The sequence below is a fragment of the Corythoichthys intestinalis genome, chromosome 2 (assembly GCF_030265065.1).
Source record: "Corythoichthys intestinalis isolate RoL2023-P3 chromosome 2, ASM3026506v1, whole genome shotgun sequence".
In the NCBI taxonomy this organism is placed as follows: Eukaryota; Metazoa; Chordata; class Actinopteri; order Syngnathiformes; family Syngnathidae; genus Corythoichthys; species Corythoichthys intestinalis.
The window spans coordinates 28,337,017-28,360,246 of record NC_080396.1 but is presented as its reverse complement, the minus strand read 5'-3'; the positions used below and the strand labels follow the sequence as shown (position 1 = coordinate 28,360,246).

Genomic DNA, 23,230 nt, shown 5'->3' with positions numbered 1-23,230 from the left:
ATAATCTGAGCTAGGGGAAGCATATAGATGCTAAATAAGAGTGGTCCAAGAATTGACCCTTGAGGGACTCCACACGTGAATTTGGTTCGTTCTGACTGATGGTTTCCGATTGACACAAAGAAATCCCTATCATGTAAATAAGATGTGAACCACTGAAGAACAGTATTAGTAAGCCCTACCCACTGTTCCAATCAGCTCAGTAGTATGTTGTAATCAACTGTGGCAAATGCGGCACTGAGATCCAATAGTAGCAGAACAGATGATTTGCCTGCATCGGTATTCCGACGAATATCATTTAGGACTTTGATAAGGACGGTCTCGGTGCTGTGTTGTGGCCGAAATCGAGAATAAAATGAGTTAAAAAGATTAATTTGCATCATAAAAACCTTCGAACACAACCCTCTCGATAATTTTCCCCAGGCATGTCATATTTGATATTCGCCAATAATTATTGGCCCCAATATTTGGTTGACGCATCCAGATTGGTTTTTTTTAGAAGAGGTTTTATTACTGCAGTTTTTAAAGTCTGTGGAAACTCTCCTGTTTGGAGAGAAGTAATTATAATCTTTAGTACATATGTCTGGGGCTATGCAATGAAAAACCGTTTTGAAAAAGTTTGAAGGAAGGATTTCAAGGCAGCATGTTGTGGGCTTTAATTTTGACACAATTTCTGTTAAAGTGGCATAGTCCAAGAGGCTAAACTGTCTAAGATCGACATGGGGAAAATTTTGGGAGGCATTCAGTGTAACGACTTGTAATCTGGAGTTGCACACAGTCTGTCTAATCGTTAGTACTTTGTGTGTAAAGAATGCTGCGAAATCATTACAAGACACCTCAGATGCCACTTCCTGAGGTACTGATGCTTGTGGGTTTGTCAGTTTGTCAACAACAGAAAATAGTGTGCGGGTATTGTTGATGTTAACGGGCAGTAATTAATTTTTCTAATAAATCACGTTAAAATATTTGACGCATTTAACGCACACGCCCCACTCAAACAGATTAAAATGACAGCACAGTGTCATGTCCATTTGTTACTTGTGTTTTTTGGTGTTTTGTTGCCCTCTGCTGGCGCTTGGGTGCGACTGATTTTAAGGGTTTCAGCACCATGAGCATTGTGTAATTATTGACATCAACAATGGCGAGCTACTAGTTTATTTTTTGTTTGAACATTTTTACAAATTTTATTAAAACGAAAACATTAAGTGGGGTTTTAATATAAAATTTCTATAACTTGTACTAACAATTATCTTTTAAGAATTACAAGTCTTTCTTTCCATGGATCGCTTTACCAGAATGTTAATAATGTTAATGCCAGCTTGTGGATTTATTGTTATAATAAACAAATACAGCAGTATGTTGAATGTATACATCCGTCTTGTGTCAGATCTTTCCATTCCAACAAAAATTTACAGGAAAAATATGGCATATTATATAGATGGTTTGAATTGCGATTAATTACGATTAATTAATTTTTAAACTGATTAACTCGATTAAAAATTTTAATCGTTTGACAGCCCTAGTTTCTACTAATGACTTCTGAAAAATATGACTGTCTAGCATTTTTCAGTTCCTGGTTGTATTTGCAAAGGCTCTCTTTGTAGATATAATAAAAAACCAGGAGTTTGTTTTTTCGCCATCTGCGTTCTGCTCGTCTGCAATCTTGCTTTTGTATTAGAGCTAGTGAGGCATTTCTCCAGGGTGACCTCTTCTTTCTTGAGAAAATTTTTGGCTTAATTGTCTTAATTGTAATAGTGACAATTACAGTCATCACGCTGGAACTGAAACTATTTACAAGTTCTTCTTCTTCTAGGTAGGTAGGTAGGTAGGTAGGTAGGTAGGTAGGTAGGTAGGTAGGTAGGTAGGTAGGTAGGTAGGTAGGTAGGTAGGTAGGTAGGTAGGTAGGTAGGTAGGTAGGTAGGTAGGTAGGTAGGTAGGTAGGTAGGTAGGTAGGTAGGTAGGTAGGTAGATTATAGATAGATGTAGGTAGGCAGATGATAGACAGACAGACAGACAGACAGTGCTTTGGGGGAGCATCACCTCCCAACTGCTGGCTGTTGCCACCGCGCATGCGCAGTCACGCTCTCCATCATTTCCAATATCCCAGTGTAGGAGAACCAGCAGAAGCAGATAACTAATGGGTACGTTTTCTTTTCTCCCAGCTTAAGATCAGAAACAACGCTTGGTTGGACTATCCTCTGTAGTATCGCCAATGTGCATTCACTGTAGTCCACGGGTAAGAACGGGCTGTTATGTGTGGATTTGACGAGGGCATGAACGCTATAGCTTTGAAAGCGTCTCTCTAGTGTGCATGTGTGTATGTGTGCGTGCGTGTTTGTGTGTGTAGACTCGGGCCTAGCCGTGGCCTTGCTTTGGCCCCTTGCCTCCGAGCCCGTTGCGGGCCCGGCTGCGCTTCACCTCGACATTTTCACATCGAAATCTGGGCCTTGCGTCTTCCGTCTCAAGCCCGGCGACGACTCGGCATGCGTAACATCGCGGAGGTTGTACAACTGGCTCGCGGTGCCTTTCCCTCCACAAGCTAACTGGCTAACGACGAGACAGCTGACGCTTGGCATGCTAACCCTCCCGCTAGCCGACTAGTGACCACCGCGTCCTAGACGAGCTTGCTCTAGTTTTGTTGACATCGTCACTTCTTCTCCGGATCAGGCGTTAAACGGGTAATTGTCCTCAGAACAAATTTACAGGCGTCACAAACTCTCAATTTGCTGTTCGTGGCAACGCCAGGCTAGCAAATGCTAAATTGCTAAATAGGAAAGAAACCTTTTGATTCCAATTGTTGGTTAACTCTTTAACAATCAAGACAGTGGTGAATTGACTTATGAGTGAGCATTGATTTGAGTGCTAAGAAATTCAGATATAAATACTCCATGGAGGCAGTCAATTCACTTCACAACAACCAGCACTTTGGCAGATAGTGAGTAATTCCTACAAAAGGGGCTTCAAGATGTCTAAAGGTTTTTGTCAAACCAAATCTAAAACAAAGACCATTACTATCAGGCCTTTCATGTCAGATTGCATGGTTTGTTAATGCTATGAAACTGGCGTAATGCTACTATGCAATGCTAATAAATGCCATCAGTCACTGTTCCATCATTTTAACTCATTCAAAGCCAGCTAATTTCTAAATAGTAAGACCCACACAACATGTTGTTCTATTATTAAATAAACGCCAAATCTGCCACATGAAAGAATATATTTCTTTCACCAGAAGAAAAAAAAAGTCTCATTCTTCCATTTGTTTTTAGTAATCGGCAATGGAACAGAGATAGTTTTTTTTTTTTGTTTGTTTTTAAAGCACCAATTAGGGATGTAACGGTACACAAAAATCTCGGTTCGGTATGTACCTCGGTTTTGAGGTCACGGTTCGTTCATTTTCGGTACAGTAAGAAAAAATGCAAAATATAAATGTGCTAGTTGTTTATTACACACTTTTGTGCTTGCAACAACAGGGACATTAGCCTATACAAAGCCAGAATTCTGCTTAAAAAGTAGCGGGTATTTAAAGATAATAATCCAACAACAATTTGCCTTTCAGACCCCGCGTATTGGTCAGCTTTCTTTCTGAAAGAAAGAAGCAAAAAGAAGTCCTGTGCTAAAGAGAAGCAATCCCAATGACAAAGATTTTAACATGTATTTTACAAATGAAATGCCTCAATGAAATATTTTGTTTTCTTATTAACAGTTTTCAAAAGCTTTATTGGTGGATTTTCTCAAGTTAAAGCGCCACACAGAAATTAATACATTTAATTGTGTAAGCAGGATCTGTGTTTTATTCTTATTATTTAATTACAGGTGTTTTAGCTCATTTCAATTTTTTTATTCAAATGTGCTATTATTTATTTTATTATGTGTTTATATTTTACAAATGTGATGTAGTATTCATTCTTATTGTATATTTAATGTTGTATAACTTTAGTTCCTATGTGAATATTAGTTCCTGCTTGTTTTGTTGTGGTAGGAGGGTTTTGTATTGAACACGGGGCCATGTTGGTTATTATAATAGCAGAGAAGACAGCAGTAAATCAACAAAGACAAGTCAACTGTGCCCTAATCTACCACTCAAGAGATCTGATGGACTCAAGAAGTAGGTTACGATTGCATATTAGTGTGAAAATCGACCAGATCCACCGTATTTTTACACGATTGACTTCCTGCCCGATCCTAGCTACCAGTAGTAGTATTGACGCAGGAGGGCCGCGTCTCGCGTCAAATAATAAACTCTGCCGTTCTTTTCGCGTTGAGCCGCTTCTGGGATGCATTAACACGCGGCCGCACTGCGACTGGTGTGCATTGGCTGATTGACTCTAACGCCCGCGTTTCACTGCGTCCTCGCGGCGGCCACGTTGTCGCGCCGTTGACGTTTCTGGGTTATACTGTCCTACCGTGTTGGTGCTCATTATAGTAGAGAAGACGGAGTAAATATGATCTACACAAAGAAACTGTAACCCGATCGACTCACAGCCTCGAAAAGTAAGGGTTATATTACGTCAGAAACTCATTCGGTACGCGTCCGTTCTGAACCAAGCACCATTTCCATTTTGACAAATTTAACATAAGAATATCCACCAGTAGGCTAAAACATGCAAAAAATGTTGGTTGTACGCGACATGACACATCAAAAACTATGTGACATTCTAAAACTGGACTTCTTGTAGTGCTCAAATGTAACATTATGAGAATAGCAATGTAGGCAGTTCAATAAGTCCCGTAGTTTAATAATTTATGTATATATATATATATATATTAGGGCTGCAGATATAGAATATTTTAGTAATCGACTGAAAATTCTATCGATTAATCGAGTAATCGGATAAAACAAATATATTTTTAGGTGAAGAGCAATTATAGATATACATGAGAAAACAAGACATTTTATCATTTTCAGTCAATGTCTTTATTTTTGATGGATATTGTTGGAAACAGCCAACAATTGCATCTCAGATGTAACTAGAATTAAAAAAAAAAAAAAAAAAAGACTAATTCACTGCTTTCACTCAAAAAACCTTTAGATCTTATTTTTAAAAAGTGTATATATATATATATATATGTATGTATATATATATATATATATATAGAATATATACACCTAAAAATGCCTTTACGCTTGATAACACACATCACTTAAAAGTTCGGATTTTTTCCCACGTTTTTCAATTGAATTTCTATTTGTGTCAAGCCATTTTTAAGTTCTAGTTAAGTTTTAAGTTAGTCTAAACTGTAAGTCCTGATAGGATTTTGAGTTTTTGCACTGTTCAAAATAAATGTATGATACAGGCTGTATTGGAGCACTTTAGGGACTAGTGCTACTTGGTGTTTTATCCAGCAATGACTACTGAGCTAAAATTGATAGTTAGCATTATTGAGTTTTTATTTGACACCCTCATCACTCCACAACGCTATGTTATGTTAAAGCCTGTATGTAAGACACGTTAGCCACGCATCGAAAGTGGTCTTAATTAATTGAAACCTAGCCCTCCGCAGGGCTAACGTAAGGTGAGCTAGTAGTGACAGTAACGTTAATCTTATATATTAGCGCTTAGCGCTCTTTATTAGCGCTTAGCGCTCTACTGCTTTAAGATGGCGGCTGTTTGCTAACGCTGCCCAGACGCGGCCTAGTCTGTCATTGTGCATCTAGTTCAACATACATGTGATCTCTATGAGACTCATCAGACGCTACCTGCAACTAACTAGCATGTGCGGGCTAGTATTTAGCAACGTCGGCGTCGTTTGTAGCCGTTGTCGGCTGCAGTAAGTTTTTTTTTTTTTTTTTGCTTCTTCCTCTACGCACGCTTTTTTTGCTTCTTCCTCTACGCACGTGACATCAGCGCGTTGTACCGCATTAAAAGTAGTCTGAGCAAAACGTGATGCTTAGAGCTGTCAAAATAAAGGATTACTCGAGGTGAATAAAATTACTCGGATCAGTTTTTAAACTCGAGTTACTCGAGTATTCGTTTCAGCTCTAATATATATACACACACACACAATTGGTTTCAATTTTTTTTTCAAAGAAAAATTCCACGCATTGATTTATGGTGGTTCTCAATTTCTGATGTTGTTTTTTTCCCAGTGCCACCCCTGTGCCATTTTTAGATGCCATATTATTTCCCGCTAAAAGATTTTCCAATTATTGAATGTACTGTATTTCCACTGGGATGAACTAAACCATAAATCTTTTTGTTTTGCCTTGTAAAAGCTCAAAATGAGACTTTTAACACAGTGGCGGTTTCTTGTCTTTCACCGTTTCTGCAACATTTCTTATCACAAGTTACAAGCCAACACACACACACACACAGTCCTTCTGTAGTTGTGTATCTGGCTCCCCTGCTAGCCTCTCCAGTTATGAGTCAGCAACACTAGCGGTTGCAGGGATGCCTTGTCACTCACAGACTCAATCCAGCAGCTCAGTATAGCAAGAAAAAAACATTAACACTGTTTACATTCTCCTTATATTGTAATTCAAAGTGTTGCATATTTTTTCCTCTCTTAAAATTGTTGCACAATTTTTTGACCCATGCAGGAACCTTGGGAATACAACAACCCAGCTGCCTCTGGGATGCAACATGTTGAATTCACGCTGACAACACGGACAAATGGTACTTAAAAGTTAAGGTAGAGGTGTGTGCCTGGGGGGCCGTGTGGAGCACACCCTTTCGTGATCATCTTCCTGAGGGGGATGGCACTGAATGACAAGCGGGAGTAATGGAGGTCTGTGTGGCAATCAGCACTGCAACCATGAAGCAGCTAAAAGGGTAGGGTCAACCTACCCGACCATTGCCACCCCCTCCTACCCTTCCCCAACCCGTCCTCAGAGTCCTTTACAGAACCCACCGTGCTGACTATTGGAAGACGAACATGGTGTGCGTCACAGAGACTCTGGTGGATGTTTGACCATGAACGTTTGATGTTTACCTCTGAGGTGTGAGCGCAAATCCACTTGAGCAATGAATGGCGGAAAGGACTGTGAGGCGGGAGATGAGAGGCAGGCTGTCCCTGTCCAAGTCCCCATTGGCTGGCAGCGCAAGAGGGAGCACGGTGCTGTCCAGTATGTCAGGTAGGTCATTTATCCTGTTCATTTTTTAAACAGGCATTGAATCAATCTATAAAATCAATATATAAATCAATTAATATATGACATCTCTTTATAAGACTCTCATTTAGCTCATTGGGTGCCCAGGAAAGCTCAAGACGTCCAATCTGTTTTGACTGGGAGGGCTGATAGTGACCCAGTCAAAACTGATTGGATGTCGAGCGTGTCAGTAACACTGAAAGATGAGCATTCACATCCAGTCCTCCCAGTTTTAATGAATTTGATGTGTATCATTGTCGCAGGGTTTCCCCTAGGATTTTTTTAAGCTGTGGTGGTGCGCTGCATCTGTGTCGGACAGCCTCACCATGTCGTGCCACGGCAAAAAAAAAAAAAAATCACGTTCTTTTTCCCCAAGAAGAACCCTAACAAAAATATATTTGAAATATTTCATTAGAATAGAGCTACTTTACCCTACGTAATAATACGACTTTTTTCTGGTAGCAATAGTAAGACTTACATCATGTAGTCCAGGGGTCGGCCACCCAAAATGTTGAAAGAGCTATATTTGACAAAAAAAATAGGCTGATACAGTATGTCTGGAGCCGCAAAAATTTAAAGCCTTGTGTAAGCCTTATAATGAAAGCAACATCGGCTGTATGTATCGATATTAGCTATATTAGCCTACTATCAAAATGACTAAGATGGCTACAAATGCATAATTAGCCTTCATGATTAAATGTTTATTTTCCCTGCAGTGGATCCTATAGAGAATGACGCACCACGTGACTACTCTGTGGTACGATGCCACTTCAGGTTTAACTTCATTACAATATTAATGAATTGAAAGAATGTTTGGGTCATGTTTGTCCTCCTACATAAACCATATTAAAACAAAAAATATATCCCTTCCCCTCCAATCTTTTTCCATTTTCAGAATCTTTGAAAAAGCTCCCGGGAGCGACTATAGCAGCACTAAAGAGCCGCTAGAGCCGCAGGTTGCAGACCCCCGTCGTAGTCCTTCTTTTTCCTTTTATTTGGTCCTGATACGTACTACTGTAGATTACCACAACAATAATAATCCTTCTGTTAACAGACCCATTTTAAGGAGTAGGGGGAAAATTCTAATAGCCGTGTCAAGAGTTTTACTAGTTTTGGTGAGAATTTTTGTTGTTGTTGTTCGTGAACTACATTTCCACACAAACGCACATCGAGGTATCATTGACGTTGCAAAGAGAGGTATGAGAGTCATTTTTTCAGCGTCCCAGAGCTTTCGACACTTTAAATAAAAAACGCGCTCATCAAAGTTTGGTCAGCTGTGACTGCGTATATCCGTCCGCTGAAACAGCCTGATAGCACAGAAAAAGTAGTATCTCTCGCTATCTCACTCGTTCTCCCATTCTTCCTACTCGCCTTCCCCCTGCGTCACAGCACAGCTCCCCAGTCAGATCGTCTCTTAAGGGGGCCCCGTGTATTTACAGACATTACAATGCACAATGAATAGGTTGCCGCCGAACCCTTCATACTCGGCTGCCGCTAGTTTGAAACGGCCTTTAAAAATTTAAAAACAAAAAAGCATCTCATTTGCAAGGCGTGGCGGCTTTTATTTTGGTGTGGTGGTGCGCCACAATCTGTTATATTTAGGGGAAACCCTGCAATGGCAGACAATGCGTCGAATACTTTGCAATTTAACAAATTAGTAATGCAACTTTAAAGTGTTGTTGGTGAGTATAAAGAGCGAATTTCTATTTTATGCCTAACAAAAATAAATAGAAATACAATAACGATTAATCATAATATATAATTTGAGAACCAGCGTTCACTGTTGTCTGCTAAAATGTAATGTTAAAGTACATGGACACCAGGTTTTTACGAGCTTGTCTTTTTTAAAATTTCCCAAAATAGTCACTCAAAATATTTGAGTGACAGACATTTCGCACTAAAACTCACATTGTAATGTATTAACAACAACAAAAAATCATTCACTGCCATTGTCCGTTTTGACTATTGAAATGGGTTGGATGTCTATTGCTCTCAATTGCAGCCAGTGATTTAAAATGTTGCTCAGTCATACCCTAGTCTTTGCAGTCCTGCCTCTTGGATGTCAATCACTGTCTATGGCAGTGAATGACTCTGGGGGGAAAAAAGTAGGAAGGAATTTGTGCAAAATATTGTCTTACTTCTCCGCTGTTGAGTAAATTACTTGTTACTTTGTGTCAGATTGTGCATATCAGCATTTACATTTTTGTTGGAAGCTTCATTTGAAATTTAAAAATTGCACAATCGCAAACTTTTGCCCACAGTCATAATTCACTCTGCTCGGACATGGACTCACGGTGTGGAGTTGTGGAGCAGGTCTCAAGTCTTGCTCAACACACACACAGAGTACTAATCACAATGAGTTAAACAGTTGGCCAGTGTCAAGTTATTTTTGGTTTTGGAAAGAATCCCATTTGCAACACTGACCATGGCCTGAAACTGTCAATTGCACAGGCACACACTCTCTCCTGTACTTATGTGTCACATATAAAGACCTTGTTATAAAAAAAATAAACAGTGACAAGTTTTGAGTTGAAGCCTCTTGATTGCTTTGTCAAGATGCAACAAAATGGATATTATTTGCAATAGATGTAAAAATGGATGGTCATTCTTCTTATGTTTTGGTCATTCTTCTCATGTTTATTTCTATCAGTCAAGACAATTCATTTTCATTAGCTTTCTGTACCAACATTGACTGTTGTGTTTTAAAGCATGTTTTCCTGTGTGCAGTCCCAGTGGCTCCGTGCTCTCCAGTATGGATCAGGTGAAGAACTATCTTCTAACAGATGGAACCTGCAAATGTGGTCTGGAATGCCCACTTATCCTCCACAAGGTAGTCTACTGCAACCTCTTATTGATATTAAATAAGAAATCTCAATCAAAAGCATCCATCCTAGTAGCCCAAAAATTAATTTTATGGGGGGAACATTTGTAGTGCTTTAATGGAAAATCTACAATAAAATATGCAAAGGGTAATCCAACCCATATTGCAGTAATGCTAAATGCACATTCATGATACAAATGGTTTCTACCACACCTCAAAGGTGCTCTATTGGATTGAGATCTGGTGACTGTGGAGGCCATTTGAGTACAGTGAACTCATTATCCTGTTCAAGAAAGCAGTCTAAGATGATTCGAGCTTTATGCACGCTGGAACATGGGTACACTGTGATCATAAAGGGATGGACACTGTCAGCAATGTTGTTTTCATCAATAATGACAATCACGAAAATATTTCGTTAATGAACAATTTTTTCATGACGATGATATGACAAGCTAAAAACGTGCCCTGGTAGACGAAAACTTAACGAGACGAATGCCAGTTTTGGTCTGACGAGATGAAAATGCACCATAGTTTGCCTTACATGTTGACAATATAACATTTTCTTATTGTATGTGTAGTTAGCCTGCATTGGAGCACTGTTTGGTTTTGTCACTCATGAGACGTACTGCACCCCCCGCCCCCATACACACACTCACCCGTGTCCTATCCAGGCTTGCTTGTTTTGAAACACACAGTAAGATTCGCTTTGTTTTGAAACACACAGTAAGATTCGCTTTGTTCTTGCTTTAGCCTTTAAATGCCTGTGATGAGTGATCATCACACACTAAACTTAACTTGTAGTGTTAGCATAGCATTTGCGTTAGCATTAGTTTAGGCATCGTAAGCTTCCTCTTAAAGTTTAAGTGTAAGCTCAGGTGTCCGAGGGTTTAAGACTTAAACCCTCAGACACCTTTTATTACAGACAGTTTGTGGCGGTCAGGAGGGTAAAATTCATTGAAAATACTAGTAATGTACTGTTTTCCTGCTGAATGTGTATTATCATCCACAGACTTCATAACCTATATTTACATATTATTTATAATTGATTCTGCATGTTTTCCTCAAGTATTAAGTTTCTGATGTTAAATTGAGTGATTTATTAGCTGTTGAAAACTTCAACAAAAAAATCAATTTTCTATTTTGGTCAAAAACCTACGTATATGATACTAGTATGTTAAATATTGCTTTTGATCCTTAAAATATAGGTGATTATCTCTGCATTTGGTGATTTTTGTGCATCTAGTGTAAAATCTTAAGAATTTTATAGTCATTAAGTTTTGTTATACTTATATGAAAAATGATTAATCGGGATTTTATAAGGGAACGACTTTAATTTTTTTGATGCCGCTGGTCATGGAGACTTATATATGGCTAAGGTTGGATGCCTGTTTATGTTTTAGGGTGGTAGCAGCTTGGGTTTACAAAACCTTGAAAATGGGTCCCCTACGGATCAGCCCCGTTTCCAGGGTCATGTCAATAGGTTATGAAGTCTATGTGTCATCATATAGTTGGTGTTGTCCTTGTGTACGATTTAATATGTACCGTATTTTTCTGACTATAAGTCGCACCAGCCAAAAAATGCGCATTGAAAAGGAAAAAAACATATACAGTGGGGAGAACAAGTATTTGATACACTGCCGATTTTGCTGGTTTTCCCACTTGCAAAGCACGTAGAGGTTATTTGCATGAAATAAGTATTTGATACATCACAAAAATCGAACTTAATATTTGGTACAGAAACCTTTGTTTGCTATTACAGATACCGAATGTTTCCTGTAGTCCTTGACAAGGTTTGCACACACTGCAGCAGGGATTTTGGCCCACTCCTCCATGAAGATCTTCTCCAGAGCCTTCAGGTTTCAAGGCTGCTGCCGGGCAACACAGACTTTCAGCTCCCTCCATAGATTTTCTATCGGGTTCAGATCTGGTGACTGGCTAGGCCACTCCAGGACCTTAAGATGCTTCTTACGGAGCCACTCTTTAGTTGCCTTGGCTGTGTGCTTTGGGTCGTTGTCATGCTGGAAGACCCAGCCACGACCCATCTTCAGGGCTCTCACTGAAGGAAAGAGGTTGTCAGCCAAGATCTGGCAATACATAGCCCCATCCATCCTCCCGTCAATACGGTGCAGTCGTCCTGTACCCTTGGCAGAGAAGCAGCCCCAAAAAATGATGTTTCCTCCTCCATGTTTCACGGATGGGATGTTGTTCTTGGGGTTGTACTCATCCTTCTTTTTCCTCCAAACACAACGAGCCGAGTTTAGACCAAAAAGTTCAATTTTGGTCTCATCCGACCACATGACCTTCTCCCATTGCTCCTCTGGATCATCCAGATGGTCAGTGGCAAACTTCAGACGTGTCTGGACATGCACTGGCTTCAGCAGCGGGACCTTGCGTGCGCTGTAGGATTTTAATCCATGACGGCGTAATGTGTTTCCGATGGTTTTCTTCAAGACTGTGGCTCCAGCTCTCTTCAGGTCATTGACCCGGTCCTGCCGTGTCGTTCTGGGCTGATCCCTCAACTTCCTCATGATCAGTGATGCCCCATGAGGTGAGATCTTGCATGGAGCCCCTGAACGAGGCAGACTGACCGTCAACTTGAACTTCTAACATTTTCTAATAATCGCTCCAACAGTTGTTACCTTCTCACCAAGCTGCTTGCTTATTTTCCTGTAGCCCATCCCAGCCTTGTGCAGGTCTATTATTTCATCCCTGATGTCCTTACACAGCTCTTTGGTCTTGGCCATTGTGGAGAGGTTGGAGATTGTTTGAGCATTTGAACAGGTGTCTTTTATACAGGTAACAAATTCAAACAGGTGCAGTTACTTCCGGTAATGAGTGGAGAACAGGAGGGGTTCTTAAAAAAGAACTAAGAGCCGAAATATTTACTAGTTGGTAATGTATCAAATACTTATTTCATGCAGTTAAATACAAATTTATTATTTAAAAATTATACAATGTGATTTTCTGGATTTTTGTATTAGATTCCGTCCCTCACAGTTGAAGAGAACTTATGATACAAATTACAGACCTCTACTTGGCTTGCAAGTGTGAAAACCAGCAAAATCGGCAGTGTATGAAATACTTGTTCTCCCCACTGTATTAGTCGCACCGGAATATTAGTCGCATTTTTGGGGGGGAAATTTATTTGATAGATTCCAGCACCAAGAACAGACATGTCATCTAGAAAGGCAATTTAAAATATAATAGAGAACAACAGGCTGAATAGGTGTACGGTATGCTAGCATTACATGACGCTAGAAGTTAGATCGGGCCTAAAGAAATTCAGCCCGACTCGACCGACCCTCGGGTATTAAAGCCTGACGTGCCCCGAGCCCGATCAATTAACTTGATTTGCTTGCCAGAGCCCGAAAAAACTCAATATTTTATGTTTTATTTGTAGGCACAAGGCCGAGAAAACCCCCCCAAAATTTTATGTTTTATTTGTGAGGACTCAGGAGAAGGTGGAAGTGTGGGGATGCGATGCGTGGTTGCATTTTGTGTGATCACATTTGTGATGATGAAGTGCATATATGCATAATAATAACAAATTAAAGCCTGCCTTTTGTAACAAGTTCTCCCAGCTAAACAAGACTGTAAGATGCCTATTCAATAAACATTTATATCTTTTATATTTGTGTGTCTGTTCTAACAGGCGGATAGTGGATTAGACATTTATTTTAATCTCCTCGAGTTGGGTTAGGGTTAGGTAAGTTTTCTCAATGTTTAAATAGTCTACATATTTTTATGGTCATTGTAAATGCATTTACACAACGCAATAACCCTGGAAAAGTTTGTTATATTTCTCGTATGAGGCCAAAGCACCACATTCGTTTACATTCAGCGAAGCCGACAGAGGTTTCCGTATTGCACCTTCAACAATCAATTTGAATCCTTTCCATACACCACTCCTAGCGCAGTTGTTTGCTTTTCAATTCCCCTGTCTTTAGTTTGACTCCTATAGCTTCTCCATATCGAAAAGAAAATAACAGGATGCCCGCGGAGGGCGCCGCAGGGCGCTGGGAGAGGAAGATTGAAAAGAGAGCCACTGCGTTCACGTGCGCAGGCATGCACAGCGCCTTCTCTGTTTTATCCAAATTCTTTATTTTATTTTACATCCGTACATCGTTTTGGTATAAATATATGAATATATATTCATTCAAAAAAAAAAGTTAGCGAGAGAGAAGTCGGCCCCACCCGGCCGTAAATAATCACACGTAAGTCGCTCCAGAGTATAAGATGGACCCTCTGCCAAACTATGAAAAAAAACGGTGACATATAGTCCGAAAAATACGGTACTCGTCGGTCAATGTTCATTAGAAATTGTTGGAATCCTCTTATTTTTGGACGAACACTTTTGAGTTTTTCAGACGAAAACTAGACGATCACAGACACATTTTTAATCAATGAGTAAGACAAGTATTTTCGTCCAAAGACTAAGATGAAAATTTAAAAGGGCTACCAAAAACATTACTGGTAAGCAACAATACTCAGGTAGGATGTGGTATTGCAATGATACTCAATTGGTACTTAGGGGCCCAAAGTGTGCCAAGAATATTTTCTTGGGGATATTTCACCAACACCATTGATAAAAGGCAGGATGGATTCATGGGTTTATATTGTTGACACCAAATAATGACCCTACCATCCAAATGTTGTAGCAGAAATAGGGATCCAACAGACCACGCAACGGTTTTCCAATTTTCTGTTGTCCAATCTTGGTGAGCCTATGCGAATGTAGCATCAGTTTCAGCTGACAGGTGGGGCACCCGGCGTGGTCTTCTGCTGCTGCAGCCCAGCTACCTGGAGGTTAGACCTGTGATGGATTCAGAGATGCTCTTCTGTGTACTTTGGTTGTAAAAAGCAGTTGTTTGAGTTATTTGAGTCTGGCCATTCTCCTCTGATGTCTAGATTTAACAAGGTATTTTCGCCAATGGAACTGCAGCTCACTAGCCTCACTCAAATGTTTTCACTTTATGGGCCGATACTGTGTAACTCCTAGAGATGGTTTACTTGCTAAATGCATTGAGTTGCGGCCATTTGATTGCATTGCAATTTGCATTAACAAGCAATTGTACAGGTGTGCCTAATTAAATTATTGTATCGTATTATAAGTCTTTTTTATTTTTATTTATTTATTTATTTTTTAACTTTAATCAAGGGACTAGGGGGATTTTCCCAAAACTGGGCACAAAAACATATACCACTCTTATGAAGTAATAGTATCTTATTACATTATATTTTATTTATTCACAAATCACTCATCTGATATCTCAGGTGTTTAACTTTGATCCGGGGGCGGTGGTCAAGCAGAGGACAGCGGAGGATGTGAAATCAGATGAAGATGTCACCAAACTCTGTATACACAAAAGGAAACTTCTGGCCGTGGCTACACTGCACAAGAGCATGGAGAGTCACCCTCCTCTCACACTATCAAGTCCTGTTGGAGGTACGTTGTTGATCCAAGTGTAGAATATTTTTGCTGAAAGATTAACCACAACCAGCATTTTACAAGTTCTCTCGGTTATTGATACAGAGTTAAAACGTGTAATGTTAACTTGTGTTTGTTAATAGTTGTGTGTCTTGATTTCAGAATCTTGCCTCATGAAATGTGTTTTGTTTGCTTTAAAGGTACATCATCTGTGGTTGTGTCACATTCCGCTACTCATCGAGCAATAAGGACAAAACCCCATGATGTCCTTCTCAATGCTGCCAGCCCGGACAAGATGGGGATGACAGCTGGCCACCAACAGCAGATTTATCCACCTCAGGAGATTGGTGGAGGCCAGCAACCAGAGCTCTGTGCTGGGTACTCAAGGCCACAGAGGTTACAGAGTTGTGATCCTGGCCCCAAATCCCCTTATCGGGTTGGATATGGAGGCATGTTGAGCCCACCTATCTCCAACTCTAAACTTTGTGCAGATGGCTCACAATCACCCTGTACAGACACTCTGAGTAGTCCGGAAGGCTTTCAAAGAACAAATTCCTGTGCATTTCCAGGAGCTGGTAGTCCCAGCACACCTTCCATCCATGGAAACTCCAGAACACCTCTTTCTCCACCTAGCATAATGCTCCATGGCTCTCCTGTGAGTCAAGCAGTCTGTGCCATGACAGGAAGGACTAGCACACCGCTGTCACCCACAGCCACTGCCAAAAGCCCTGTCATGAACAATATGCCTCGTGGAAACTTCCCCTATGGTATGGACATGCCCACTGCAGCTTTCTACCATAAACCACAGGCACCTGTGCATCCTGTACCACCGCAACCTCCTTCTGTGCCACCCTGTGTCCTGCAAAAAAGACAGTTGACATCTGAAAAAGATCCCTTAGGCATCCTGGACCCTATCCCCAGCAAGCCTATGAGCCAGTCCCCAGCCAACGCCCCCAACTTCCAGCCTAACATCCACACTCAGGTATCAATGATGAATGTAAACATCCCCCCTCCTGCCATTGTTCCCTTGCCAAGTAATTTACCTTTGCCTACGGTGAAGCCCGGGCCCGTGGGACACGCTGGCCAAGTTCAAAGGACTCAACAGAGCGGTCCAGCTTCCTCAATGTCGCCATCCCCAGTCACCTCTCCTGTTCACATGGTTGGAAGAGTGGAAGCCTCACCCCATCGCTCACGCTCTTCTTCAACCTCTTCTGACCACGGGAACTTTGCAATGCCATCAGGGCATCAGGCCACGTGCAGCACTATGAAGATCCCACCTCGGTCCCCCAGATCGGCCATGGGCTCTCCCAGGCCAGCAATGCCCTCCAGCCCCTCCACCAACAAAAATGACATAATACACCAGTACAGAGATCCCCAGCTGCTTTCCTCAATAGGCACACTTCAGCACAACAACTCCATGTACTCGCCCACCTCATCCTCCTCTTCCTCTTTGCCTACGCCGAGCGCTTCCCACAAGGGCCAGGCAGGGCTGTTGAGAATGCCTATAAACCAGATTCTCAACCAACAGAATGCTGCCTCCTTCCCAGCCAGCAGTCTCCTGTCAGCAGCAGCCAAAGCACAGCTAGCACATCAAAACAAACACAGCACTACTGGTGTGGCTGCTGCTGGTATAGCAGGGGCTGGAGGAAATGGGGGGGGTGGCGCTCACTCTGGCTCAATAAGCAGTCATCCAGACATGGAAGGACACAGCACTTTAAACCCTATGCTCCCGCCAAATTTCAACATGCTGCTCAACTGCCCTGAGGGTCAGAGCGGTCGAGCGGCTCTGAGAGACAAGCTAATGGCTCAGCAGAGGGACCCCATACGCAAACGAAAGCAATCGGCAGGTGGCACACCAGTCAACCACGACGGCAGCAACAACAACAACAACATGGTCTATCACGTGATAAACAAACCTAGTATGGGAGGACAGCAAATGTTAGCTCCTGGTGCAGAGCAAATGCGGAAGGTTAGTCGTCTCGGAAACCTCCCACCAAACACTTCCATGGCCCAACTCCTCCAGTCTATGAGCAATCAGAGCTCCCACAACATTGGCGCCAACAGCCACCACCCTGGCCTCAGCCCAGGACCTCCGCTTCACTTCAGTGACTCTACATCCAAAGTCCCTGGTGGTTCCCAACAGAACCTTATAAGCCAACAGAGGCTTAGGGTCGATGGCTTGCAAAACTGTCAGAACATCGATTCCGCTGGGGGTCACTTGGGGACACGAGCAGGTCAATTCCCTGATTTCATGGGTCAGATTAAGCCCCCTACCTTGAATAACTGTGGGCCTATGGTTAACACTAACACTAGTAGGACTGGACTAGTAGGCCCTGATGGCATGCCAATCGGACGCCCGCACACTAATCCCCCACCACTATCGCATTCTGGACCTCATCCCTCGCAGCACAACCTCCATCAGAATGTTGGGCAGACTGATATGGTGGTGATGCCGGGCGGAGATGGGAGCTGTACCAAGAACATTTGTGACACAGGTGAGAAGCAACAGTAAGGGAAGCATTAATATTTCATATTATTGTCACAATACCGACGTGCTCACATCATGGCTTTGTTACATAACAACTTACTGGTAAGTACATCTGCATGATCATGAACAGTTAAATATATGATGGTAGATTTTAGTTATTATTCCACTTGTCCACTCCCCTCCTCATGGTTATTTGTCATTAGGGTGAATGGGTTTCTCCAGTTTGTGAGGTAAGTTAACCCTAAAGACTTAGATCTGTCAGTAAATCTGAGCTAATGAGTTGGCCTGACCTCACTGGGGGCTAATTGTCAGTGTTTAGCTTAGTTGTTATTTGTATGCTTGATCACAAGGACACAATGGTGTAAAACGATGGGAGTAAGACCAACATCGTGCTTTAAGGAAAATGGCCCTAATAGGCCGCTCTAAAGAGCTCCTCGTAGCTTGTCGCTATAGTAACAATAGACCCCGAATAGAGAGCAGGGTGAGGCCTTGACGAGGGTTTAGGCATATACAGTATGCGTTTGAATGACATCGTGAGCACAACCTGATCTTATGTGATTTGAATCTTTAAATTTGTTTTGACAGAACTGTTAAAAATCTTTTTTTTTTTTTCCCTGCCGAACATAAGACTAGGCAATCTAATGTATTCATTGTGCATCTGCTTGGTCTAGGAGGGTATTGTAACAGAAACTGTATCAGAGGTCTCCTGCTGACCAAATATAGCCAGTTTTACAGTCAATTTATAGAAATTCAGGTGCTCCTGTTAGGTTCGAGAAAATAATGTACTTGTTCACAGGATATTTGGCATGTGAAAGTGCATTGCAAAAAATGGCATCTTTTTACATCAAAAGGGGGTAAGCTTATGTTAATTAACACTCAACATTGTAGAAACCAGTTCGAAACTAAATATTAAAAAAGAGGACGATATAAATAAATAAAATAAATCATGGCCAATATTTTTTAGGGCTTGGGTAACATGGACTTTTACTGTTTACCAAATAGGTGCTCTAATATAGCTCATTTAGCCAATTCAGATGATTTGTGAGAGTACTGTATAAAAGCAGCAAAAGCTTGTAGCTTTTTAGCATTAGCTTCTAGCCATCTGTGTCTACTCGGAATCCCCCACCACACAGTCATCAACAAATACCCCAAAGAACTGGAGGTTTACAATGAACATTGTAAACCCCCAGTCACAGACACCCTGCCACCTAGCTGACCAGCCCACATCCCCCAGCAGACTAAAATCACACTGCCTGACCCCCACCCACCTCCCAATCCACCCAGCAAACTCCCCCGACAAGCTTCCTGGCAGAGGACAGCACCACCAATCATCACTCGGTTCCCATGGTAACATCCCCCGGCAACAGCCGTCACTATATCATAGCAGTCGTGGAGGAAGGGGGAAGGGGGTCGGCTGTGTCGTTGCTCTCAGCGTCGGGAAGGAAAGAAGAAAAGAGGAGAGAAAAAAATTAACACACACAGCTGCCCTTCAGCTACGCAGTATCATACCAGCTGCTCTCGCCACCACACTCATACACACACACTTACACACACACACATAGAACCTTGTCTGTCTTTGTCTGCGTAACACTGCTGCTCCATTGAGTTCATTCATATATGCGTGATGCATTTTTTTCCCATGCTTACGAGTTGTACTGTGTGTGTTAGACTGGAAAAGATGCTTAGCCACCATTACTGCCTTTTCCTTAAATTTTCCTTGATTAAATAGAATCGGTTCACTCTATCCATAAATGCATATGTGGTATATAAAAAATGAAAATTGCCATAACTTTGTATGTAAATGATGTGATTTTTATGACACATCCCTTGGAGAGTCTGTGGAACTTTCACCTTAAACAATGGCTTGGGAGCAATTGAACTATATACTAGTCCTTCTTAAAAAAAATTTGCATATTCTGATAAAGTTCCATTATTTTCTGTTATGTACTGATAAACATTCGACTTTCATATATTTTAGATTCATTACACACAAATGAAGTAGTTCAAGCCTTTTATTCTTTTAATATTGATCATTTTGGCAAAAAAGTCCAGAAAAAACAAAAATCCCTATCCCCAAAAATTAGCATATTTCATCCAACCAATACAAAAAAGTGTTTTTTAATACAAAAAAAGTCAACCTTCAATTAATGGTATCAGCTATGCACTCAATACTTGGTTGGGAATCCTTTTGCAGAAATGACTGCTTCAATGCGGCGTGGCATGGACACAGTTAGCCTAAGGCACTGCTGAGATGTTATGGAGGCCCAGGATGCTTCGATAGCGGCTCATCCACAGTGTTGGGTCTGGTATCTCTCAACTTCCTCTTTATGATATCCCACAGATTCTCTATTGGGTTTAGGTCAGGAGAGTTGGCAGGCCAATTGAGCACAGTAATGTCATGGTTAGTAAACCATTTACCATTAGTTTTGGCACTGTGAGCAGGTGCCAGGTCGTGCTGAAAAGTGAAATCTTCTCCATCTCCATAAAGCTTTTCAGCAGATGGAAGCATGAAGTGCCCCAAAATCTCCAGATAGCTAGCTGCATTGCCCCTGCCCTTGATAAAACACAGTAGACCAACACAAGCAGCTGACATGGCACCCCAGACCATCACTGACTGTGGTACTTGACACTGGACTTCAGGCATTTTGGCATTTCCTTCTCCCTAGTCTTCCTCCAAACTCTGGCACCTTGATTTCCGAATGACATGCAAAATTTGCTTTCATCTGAAAAAAGTACTTTGGACCACTGAGCATCAGTCCAGTGCTGCTTCTCTGTAGCCCAGGTCAAGCTCTTCTGCCGCTGTTTAAGGTTCAAAAGTGGCTTGGCCTGGGGAATGCGGCCCATTTCCAGCACACGCCTGTGCACGGTGGCTCTGGATGTTTCTACTCCAGACTCAGTCCACCGTTTCTGCAGGTCCCCCAAGGTCTGGAATCTGCCCTTCTCCACAATCTTTCTCAGGGTGCGGTCACCTCTTCTGGTTGGGAGTTTTTAAAAGCCTCAGGAATCTTTCGCATGGGTTTTGAGTTAATTCGTTGATTCAGATGATTAGGTTATTAGCTTCTTTAGAGTACCTTTTCATGATAATTTTTTAAGGTAGGGATTTTTGTTTTTTCTTGACTTTTTTGCCAAAATATTCAATATTAAAACAATAAAAGGCTTGAACTACTTCAGTTGTGTGTAATGAATCTAAAATATAGAAGTAATGTTTATGAGTACATTACAGAAAATAATGGACTTTATCACAATATACTATTTTTTTTTAGAAGGACCAGTATTCCTTTCACTGGTCAGAAAGTGTGGGCTGGAAATTCCCCCGTACTATTACAATCAGAGGGATATGCGATTCACAATTAGGAGATTCATGCCCCATCACCTAATTCTATTTTTATTGAGCACATAAAATTACTGTCCCTCCCCTTGCTAGCTTTTAGTCCAGGTACTGAGAGTAAAAATAACCCCAAAATAAACATTTTCACTCTCTTGAATTTCATTTCCCATCTCACATTGTTATGCTCAGCTTGATTAGCCAAAGTGCTTGGATGATATACCAGAAATTAGTTGGCAAAACGTTCTGTGTTGAAGACTTGGTGTTGATCTGACTGGACTCTACTTCGGTTACAAGTAACTATGTATTTTTCACATGAATGAATATATGTAATGAAGTCGCGTGTTGGGGGATTTCGTTTCATCACTTACTGTATATAGCCTGTTTCGTACTTGAAATTGTTACCATTGAAAAACTTCACATCCATAGGCTAACTCTATCCAAATTGTCAGTTAATATATCCACAGCCTCTGGCATGAATTAAGCTTTGCTCATTCCAGCAAAGTCTCACAAATTGTATTTGTACAGTTTAGTGCTCATAACTCAATGTAGTAATTAGTGATGTATCATATGACTATATCATTGTAAAAACGATATAAAATGACATATTATCATGAGGATCTCACATCGCCAATATCGTGATATACAGTTACTGGGCAGAAAGTAAATGTACAAGCCTGCAATCCTTATGCACTTACCGATCACAGTTTAGCACATAAGCTATGCTTAAAGTGATCTCTAGATGTCTCAAAAGTGGGGCTGCAACTCACGATTATAATCGATTAATCGGATGATTAATTAAACAATTGGATAAAGGTAACTTTTTTCAATTAGCTCTACAATTTATCTGGAAGTTTTAGGCATGTTGTAAGTAACAATGACGACAAAATGGGTAACCATTTCCTTCAAAAAATGTTTATTACAGCTTCAGGTGACCTGAAGTTTCGCTCTGAAACCCCAGATTTGACCACATTTCAAAATTGATACATCATTGTAAAGCTTTAAATGTCTATTTTCTGGGGGAAGAAACATTTTGAACAGGAGGGCTTTTTAAAAAAAAAAAAAAAAAAGCAAAACCCTAACTGGAGGCAAGAGCACGCCAGAGCAGAAATAAAGACACCATGATTTTCACGAGATATTATCGCGTACTTACCTCGTTTCGATCCAAAAACTCCATGTAGCATGTATCATTGAGTGTCAAGACACAGATGTGAATAGCCACAGCCGGATATTTGGAGGATTTTATGGGTGAAACGCGGTAATATAACAAGGGGTCGTGATGCAGAAATCGCAGGCATCAAGAAGTGGTCGAGATTTTCATATATTTACCCTTTTAAACCTTTTTTTTTTTCTTTTTTTTTTCTTTGTTTGGATCGATTATTTATCATCTAACATATTGGGGAAAATTGGACGGTAACAAAAAATACAATTAATCAATAGTTATGCGGTAGATATCCGTGACTTTTTTACAGACGCTATTTTTTTTCATTGTGACGTAATTTGTTTAAAGTTTAAAATACGCAAGTAAAAACTGTAGTCTTTTTTTTTTTTTTTTAAACAAAATATTAGACATCAATTAATGATTCTAAGATAGAAATGACAGACATTTTGATTAATAAAGATACATTTAAAATATTTCGGGGGCTTAATGCGCCATGAATCTGCTATGGCAACATAAAGACATTGTTCTATCAAACACAACAGTTCTTTTGGCTTAAAATACAGCAGTTTATTTTAAAAAGGAGTGCAAGAGCAGAAACTGCTTTTTCAGTCTTGTCCGTGTTTTCCGCCATATACAGTATATACACTGTATAGTTGCTATCTGGACCTTGAGTCTTTTAATAAATCTATAAAAGACTAAAATTTCTCAATACACAAATCAGACAAAAGTCCTGATCATTCAAATAATTTTTTTCCCTTTTATTCTTGTGGGCGAAGCGCTGATATAAATTTTGTCAATGACTCATTTATTTTCTTTACACAAACAAAATCAAATTAGGACAGGGCAGACTAATGAATCAGTTTTCGTTATCAGACAGTTCTCCCTAAATACGACCCAAATCCAATTTCAAAGCAGACTTTTA

The 23,230-nt window shown here is 40.7% G+C and overlaps 1 protein-coding gene across 4 annotated transcripts in view; it reads left to right on the top strand.

Annotated features, from left to right (window-relative positions):
- The first annotated feature begins 2,008 nt into the window (after nucleotides 1-2,008).
- LOC130912101 (methyl-CpG-binding domain protein 5-like) overlaps nucleotides 2,009-23,230 on the top strand; it is a 31,164-nt gene continuing 9,942 nt past the window's right edge. Inside the window, exons 1-6 of one of the 4 annotated variants that reach the window (XM_057829920.1) lie at nucleotides 2,086-2,233; nucleotides 6,536-6,767; nucleotides 6,935-7,069; nucleotides 9,812-9,914; nucleotides 15,180-15,351; nucleotides 15,534-17,828. In XM_057829920.1, coding sequence (XP_057685903.1) covers nucleotides 6,960-7,069; nucleotides 9,812-9,914; nucleotides 15,180-15,351; nucleotides 15,534-17,828 — 2,680 coding nt within the window. In that variant the 5' untranslated portion in view covers nucleotides 2,086-2,233; nucleotides 6,536-6,767; nucleotides 6,935-6,959. Of the gene's footprint in view, nucleotides 2,234-2,362; nucleotides 2,676-6,535; nucleotides 7,070-9,811; nucleotides 9,915-15,179; nucleotides 15,352-15,533; nucleotides 17,829-23,230 lie in introns of those variants that run through there. The other 3 variants (XM_057829917.1, XM_057829916.1, XM_057829919.1) reach the window with 3 other exon arrangements.